Source organism: Erpetoichthys calabaricus, unplaced genomic scaffold, assembly GCF_900747795.2.
Source record: "Erpetoichthys calabaricus unplaced genomic scaffold, fErpCal1.3, whole genome shotgun sequence".
Lineage (NCBI taxonomy): Eukaryota > Metazoa > Chordata > Cladistia > Polypteriformes > Polypteridae > Erpetoichthys > Erpetoichthys calabaricus.
This window is the reverse complement of record NW_026261603.1, coordinates 16595-24726: the sequence shown is the minus strand read 5'-3', so window position 1 is coordinate 24726 and position 8132 is coordinate 16595. Positions and strand designations below refer to the sequence as shown.

The 8132-nt window shown below is 40.5% G+C and overlaps 1 protein-coding gene across 1 annotated transcript; it reads left to right on the top strand.

Moving 5' to 3' along the window:
- Positions 1-247: 247 nt before the first annotated feature.
- LOC127526448 (E3 ubiquitin/ISG15 ligase TRIM25-like) lies at positions 248-8115 on the top strand (the record flags this gene model as incomplete). Its single annotated transcript, XM_051922011.1, has 2 exons — positions 248-826; positions 7825-8115. Coding segments are annotated over exons 1-2 (870 nt in total), but the record flags the coding sequence as incomplete, so codon positions are not given.
- Positions 8116-8132: the final 17 nt, after the last annotated feature.

Below are 8132 nucleotides of genomic sequence, written 5' to 3'. Positions count from 1 at the left end.
ACTTCAGTGTGTAATAAATGAATAAGAAATACTGACGTGAATGACACTTTACCAGACCCCCTGTGACAGGTCATCTCTTCTGTCACTTGGTGGTCTTCACTCTCTGAGCTCCTGTCTCACATTAACTGTTCACCCTCAGTGTCTCCTCAGATGTTCTCTCTGTGAGCTCTCAGATTTCTTTTTAAATCTCCTCCTCACTGAGTTCAGACAAACTTTCACTTTCTTTTTCTTGTTCCTCAGACTGACGATGGCTGAAGCCCAAATGTTTGTGTCACAGGACGAGTTCACCTGCTCGTTGTGTGAGGATACCCTGACTGATCCCGTCTCCATCCCCTGTGGACATAATTTCTGTCTGAAGTGCTTAACCAACTACAGGGATCAGAGCCAAGAGTGCAGCTGTCATAAGTGCAGACACACCTTCACAACGAGGCCTGATCTGCGAAGAAATAATCTGCTGAATGAAGTCATCAAGAAATTAAAGAAGACAACTCTCAGTTCTCCTCCTCCTCAGAATTATGCTGGCCCTGGAGACGTGGAGTGTGACTTCTGTACTGGTGAGAAGTTCAGAGCGGTGAAGTCCTGTCTCACCTGCATGGCCTCCTACTGTCAGACTCACTTGCAGCCTCACTATGAAGGAGACGCCCTGAAGCACCACAAGCTGGTTGATCCTGATAGAAATCTGAAGGAGAAACTCTGTGAGAAACATCAGAAAAGTCTGGAGATATTCTGTAAAACTGATGATTCCTGTATCTGCGTGATGTGTGTGGTGAGTGGACATAAAAATCATGAAATGGTCGAGCTGGAGACGGAAAGAGAAGAAAAGCAGGTGAATGATGTTTAGTGTTTAATGGAAACTGTTTGAATAACTTTGAGTTAAGGAATTTGTACATTTAATGTGACAGAGAAATCTCTTCATCTCCAGTAAAACTCGATTATCTGTCACTTGATTAACTGTCAGGACTAAATAACAAAAACCCAACCTTGTGCACGCCAGCGTCTCCCGATTACTACTCCGAGTTCTGCACATTGGAACAACAGAAATCCCCGTGTCCGTTACGTACCTTCAGCTTTAATAGCGGTTTGTAGATTTTCTCTTTTGTTCTAATTAAACTAAACGACTATACATTGTTATGGCCTATCAACATATGTGTGTGGTGTTTGAACTTATTAAACGTTTACGAAACAGCAACAGCTCTTCAAGTATTGCTGCAATGACGGAGTAGGAAGGCCAACAGTGAATGATACAAAAGGGGATGCTGAAAAAATTGAAAAATGTGTTGAAAATTGAAACCAGTGACGGTAACGTTATTCTGTATTAATGTTAATGGTCATCTGCATTGTCATTTTCTTTATATATTCTGTTATATCAGGTTGTGTTAATATATTGTGGTGTGCAGGCAGCTTGTGATGCTCTGTATGGGGCAGAAAGGGCGGAAAGCTGTAAGTGATGGGACTGGCTGAGGGGCTTCTGTTCTGTGAGGGGCGGACAGGAGAAGTGAGGAGAGAAGTGAAGGTGTGGAGCAGGGAGTCAGGAGACAATAAGTTGGAGTGTTTGTGTATCAAAAAGACACAATGAGAGTGGCAGGAGATCAACTGATCGGTAGGGAAAGCTTTCTGTGATTGTTTAGGAGGTGAGCTCAGTAACCAAATAACGGAGTGTAAGACAGGACACCGCTTGTGAGGGAACAAAGACTCCACGTAAAACATAGAAAACTCCAGGACCTCTGAGTTGTATTTACTTATTACGCTGGTCATTACAATATTATATAAATTAATTCATTTTGTTAATATAGTTTTTTTACGACTGTTCACTAAACTAATCTACTGTGTGTCATTTCGAAATTAGCTGCTCTGTTATCCGTCTTTTCTCTTATCCGTCACAGCCTCAGTCCTGACCCCTGACTGATAGTCGAGGTTTTACTGGACCTTATAAACCTGATGTTTCAAGTTCAGAGCATTGGCTGCTGGAGTCCATCCTGGTGAGACTGGTGCAAGTCATCAAACAGCTCAGGATGAGATCCCCAAGATGGCCCACAAACAACTGAGTTCTCTCCTCACAGCCAGCTGAGTTTCTTTCTGCTCTGATCAGTTTCTCTTTTGAGTTTCTAAAGCAGTGGGAGGGCAACTATAGCCTGCAGTCTAGAAATGTCCACTGGCAGGGGTGCGAGCGTCACGTGGGCTACGCGTAGAAATGTCTGACATTCGGACCCTCCTGAGGTGTTCTTAACAAGATGATGTTACAGTTGGCTGATGTCAGCGTAGTAAGTGAGCACACAATGTCATCCTAAACGTAATTCAATAGAAGGTCTGACACATCGATAGACACACTCTGTACTGCTGACACTTACACGCTGAGTGTGCTTAGCTGCTTGTCTGCCTTTGTGGTGTTTGTCCATTTTTAAAGAATCTGAGTTTGCATTTGGCTGATCTCAGGGCTGTTTAAGAGACACATTATTGTCACATGTCAGTCTGTATTGTACTCCAGAGTTAAGTCTACAATTCTTACAATAACTTCAGCTCACAAATGTCAATATACTATTTCTGTGTAGATTTTCTGTTTTTAATGATATAACTCATCAGACTCTTCATTAGTGTTCTACATGGCCTGTTAAAGCCCACTGAGACACTCCTTGGGTGATTTGTGGATATCCAAGAAAAGAGAAATTGTGTTCTTTCCAGTGTGAGGTGCGCAGAGTGAAGAGTAAAGCAGACAGGCCTGTTCCTAGTGCTTCTCCAGTGTTGCTCACACAGTCCTTGAGTCTGCCTGACAGATAGTCCATCATCAGGACACCACAGGCTCACCCATCTGCACATCTCTGAGCAGACCCCTTAACAGGGATGGCTGAGTGGTCTTGAAGGCTCTGGTGAAACCAAAACACATCAACATAATAAACATCTCTCTATTATAAGAGACGAGACCTGATCTTTCTGAAGAGACTTTTTGGATAGTCCAGAAAGACTGAAGCAAAATCAGCGAGATAGAGACTTTGGCCATTTCGAAAGTCTACTAAAATGATAGTAAAGATCGCATTCGCACAAACAAATGGAAATTATTACTCACTGAAATATCAATAGAGCGAAAAGAGATTGAATATATTGTTTGGATTGAAACTTTAAGTCAGAGACTTGTAGATCGTCTAATTTGAGTTGCCATCATGTTAAAGTAGTGTTTATTCCCAATGAAGAGGCCTCTCCACGAGAATTAAAACATTTGTGGTTTGGTGAAAGTGAAATCCACGTATGAGGTCACGCTTGGGTCACAGAGTGGCACAGATACACAGGAGATTTTAGTGACAAACTTTATTCAGACACTTCAAACAAACATAAGTCTCTTTCAGGAGAGAATCGAGCTCCGTGTGTAGTCAGAGAGGACAGTTCTCCCTCTCAATTAGAAGAATACAAAATCATCCTGTTCATAGGGGTGCGCCTCAGGAGCGGGACCACCACAGGAGCAGAGGATGTCTGGGGGAGAAGAGAGACAAGGTAGTGAGACAAAAGGACAGGTGCTGTACAGGCTTTTAAATGTTTGAAGTGCCGCACGAAACAAACCTGCGGGTGGGTGAGCGAAGTGAGCAGGGGGCGGAGCTCCCGAATTTTATTAAAAATAATAATTCATCACCTAAACAAAACACCTGAGGTAAGTAACATATAAAAATATCATTTCTGAGTTTAAGAATGTCTTTAAGTTGCCTTCTTCCTGAATTCAACAGAATCGTTTTTGTATTTCAGTATCTTACTTCACTCCAGAAAATGACAACGGCAGACAACGTCCTCACATGTCTGACTCAGGATATCAAATGGCCTTGTAGATCGTATAATTACTGACATGACGTGTTTAAGTCCTCCTGGCCTTTCACCAGTTTCTTTACTTAAACACTCCAGTTTGTTTTTATTATTTTTGGTGTTGTGTGAACTTCACATTTCCCAGTTTGTCGATGTGATGTCTTCTAAACGTCAAGAACTAAATCACACACCAGTGTGCCGTCAAACTGTCTTCTGTATTTGACACACTCTTCAAACCCAAACTCAATATTACATCAATTAAATTAAACCTTTCTTTTCATCTTTATTGTCATTCCTGTTTGTTAAATCAAATCTAAGTTGTGTCATAAAATGTCAAACAAACGTGTTGTGAAAATATCAGGAGTCAGAAAGAGAAGAAGAAATCACAAAGTGAACATGAATTCTGATCTGACCACGCGTGTCCTCTTGTGTTTCCAAACAGAAACAGCTGAGGGCGACACTGAGTGACATCAAGAGGAGACTTTAGGAGAGAGAGAAGACACTGAAGGAGACGAGGAGGGCGATGGAGGAGATGAAGGTGAGTAGAATAGGAAGACAACACTTCATATCAAGAAGAGGAGAAATAAATGAGAACTTGAAGAGCAGCAGAGCTTCACTGGTAATGATGAGTAGGGACACGAGAAAGGAGAGTTAGAGAAGACATTATCTGGTGTTCTTCATGGCCTTTTACTGGTGACAGAATCCCATGTGTTATTTAGTAGAGACTCAAACATCATTCAACAAATGAATTTCAAAGTCAAAATAAAAAACAATTTAAAAAAACAGAAAGTTTAAACAGAAATTTAAAGAAACAAAAAAAAAATTAAAAAGTAAAAAACTACCCAACAGGATTCACACTGCAACCCAGAAAAACAGAGAAGAGCCGAGAGCTGGGCCAATATTCCTGATAATTTAAATAAATAATTGATGATGAGATGCTGTCTGACTCCCCAGGACTGGTCAGGATTTCGTTTGAAAAGGAAATGGGTGGGAGTTGTCGAAAATTGGGTAGGTTTTTTGGGTAGATTTTTGTTGTCTGTAGGCTCTTTAAACTTTGCTAATAATAGTGTAGCTAACTTAGTTGAAAACGTTTTTATAAAATTCCACTGGTTGCCATCAGGGCCTGTTGTTTTCCCACTTTGGAGTGAGTTTACAGCATCCAATAGTTCTGAGAGTTTCAGAGGTTTGTCCAGTTCCTCTTCACTAAGAGTGTCCAGCTGTTGTGTTTGTATAACATCAAAGAACTCCTCACATTGTGTCTCATCTTCTTTAAACTGAGTAGAATATAAAGACTTACAGTACTTGCTAAATGTGTGACTTACATTTTTAGGCTTCATTACTTTATCTCCAGTTGCTCTGGTAATTTCTGTTTTTGTGTTGCAAACTTCTTGCTTGTGGATTGCTGAGCTAAGATCTTATTAGCCTTCTCTCCATGTTCACCATAATGATGTTGTGATTTAAAGATGAGTTGTTCAGGTTCTTTTGTTATCAAGAGGTTACATTCTGATTTGAGAGCCTGTCTTGTCCTTTACAATACCTCATTTAGAGAAATGGGATATTCTTGATTTGTTCTGGAGATTGTAATTGTCTTCTCTTCTTCATTATTGTATTTCTCAGTTTAGTTAGATTCCACAACTTAAGGATTTCCCCTGTCTGACTGAGTGCAGCCTTTACATAATGTAAACCTCCAAATGTTTTACTTCAGCTTTAATATTTTATCACAAAGACAGTGGTGGCATCTGCTGAATCTCAGATCCACTGTCCTCCATTCACTTTCCATGTGGAGTTTACCCCTTCTTCCAGTATCTCAGTGGGTTTCTTCCAGTTATTCCAGATTTTCCACCACATCCTCACATTTCAGTTTGGTTTTATGGCAGAAACCCCCAATTGGCTTACATTGTGATCACTAGTGTAGCTCTGACCCTGTAATGAGCTTGTAGAGTGTTCAAGATACCACACTCTCTAATGCCCAGACTCCTCACACACATTTCTGTGTACAGAAAGACCAAACTTATCCAACCTAGTTTATAAAACACAGACTCACCTTAAAAGACTAACACCATCGAGTGTACTAAAGTACTAAACACAGCCTGTCCAGACCAGTAGGGTGTGTCTTTAGCTCAATGAAAGTAGGCGGGCACAATCTGTCACTCAACACTGTGTAGTCCAATCCAGACACAAAGGTGACAGCTGAAGAAGTAGAAGTGAAGGAGAGCCAACCTCACAGACCGACCTTCACTTCGGTTTATGTTTCTATGCTCGTCTGCATTTGTTTTTTCATCCTAGAATTCCTGCTTATTACTGATGCATGAAATCCCCTCCCTACATCCGTGATGACTGTGACATTTCTCAGCTAGGATTCCTTCCACTAGATGTTGTTCATAGTCTTGTTTCATGTCTTTTTTGTTTATTTATTTATTTATGTAAATGTTGATTTTGTTGACTATGTGTTTTATTCTTTGTATTTGATTTTGTCTTTAAACTGCCCTTGTTATGTTCCATGTGGTTTGTGTGTGGCTAACCAACCGGTGGACCATCTGCCAGTCATCGCCAATCACCTTACCTTTCTGCTCTATAAATCCCGTGAATGTGCTCTGCGAGTTTGTCAAGTTCTTGTGTTCTTTTAGCTGTGCCTTATGCTTTTGTGATTTTCTGGATTTTTCAACCTGTTCTTTCTTTTAAAACAGCTTTCTTTGGATTCTGTTCGGAAACGTTGTTTGCTTTGAATTACCTTACTTGGCTCAATAGAGTGTCTGAGTATGTGGAATACAACTTAATGAAGAATAAATCTTTAATTATATAAAGGTTCTATGTTGGTCATTGTGAATCTATCTATATCTATCTATCTATCTCTATCTATCTATCTATCTATCTATCTATCTATCTATCTATCTATCTATCTATCTATCTATCTATCTATCTATCTATCTATCTATCTATCTATCTATCTATCTATCTATCTATCTATCTATCTATCTATCTAGCTATCTATCTATCTATCTATGTAATGTCCTCAGTCTTATGTGTGGCATAGGCTGAACTTCTGATCACTATGTCACAACTTCTCCTCAACTTTTTAAATTGTTCTGCTGTACTGGTGGTCTGATCCAACCTCTTATAATTATATAAATATCTTATAACCGCCAGCCAGGAGCCTATGCAACCAACTAGGGTGGCTTTCCACATGTGCACCAAAAGGCAAAACACCTTATGAGACTCTCCGTATCTGGAATAAAGCTTCATTTAAATTCCCTTATAATAAATCTCATATTATCATTTCTTCCTAATTCTAGTGGCTGGTTAGGTGGTGACCTTTTAGGTCTTATCATCCTTGCCTTCTGTCACAGAGTTATGTGAGTCACTGTCCTGATGTGAAAAGTTCTGAAAACAGCAGAACGCCTCCAGCTTTGGGGTTGGTCATCCTGGACAGCAGGCACCTTTACCTCACATTTACTTCCCACATAGAACACCCCACCAGGTGTCATCATAAAAGTATTAGTCATAGTTACAATACCAAATTCATTAGTAATAATGCAAAGTTAATAAAAGAAGTAGAAATACATCAAACATGGAAATAAAGACTCACAACTCTTCTTTATTTCTGCTGTAGTGTTGTCCTACTCCACTCCTAACCTCAGCAGAGCAGGAGATGTCCCATTTTAAAGGCCAGACTTTTATACAAACTCACAGGTAAAATGAGATTCCACACAAGGCAGTACAGGTGTCCCCACCAGACTCCTGCCTAATCGCTCTCAAGATCGTTCACAAGGAAGCCTTTCATGACTGCGTATCTCATAAAGTCCTGTAGTTTCCTTAAATAGCAGCATCAGCAGAGTGATGATGTTACGCAGGCATAATGGAGGAAGAACTATTGTGTGGGATTCAGTCTGTAACTGACATTCCTTTGGCAAATAAAGTACCACCAGTCACTCCAGCCAATTCAAACTGTCCATCACAACATCAAAATAAAAACAAACGTGCCTCATGCTTTGTTATTCTTATCAGGTGACTCAATTCTAAATCTTTATCCTATTTATTCAGATGTCTGTGGTAAGAGAGGTGGAAGAAAATGAGAAGAGCTTCACTGCTCTGATGCGGTGCATTGAGGAAGCCCACAGGAAACTGACTGAGAGGATCAGAGAACAAGAAAAGAGAGAAATAGAGAAGGCTGAAGGAGTCATGGAGCAACTGGAGAAGGAGATCGAGGAGCTGAAGAGGAGAGAAGCTGAGCTGAAGGAGCTTTCAGAGACCAAGGACCATCTCCACTTCTTACAGGTGAGAGCGACACTTCACAGGGAGTCTGATCAGACTGGGGTGTGTGGGACCTCAGAACATTTAGAGAGAAATTG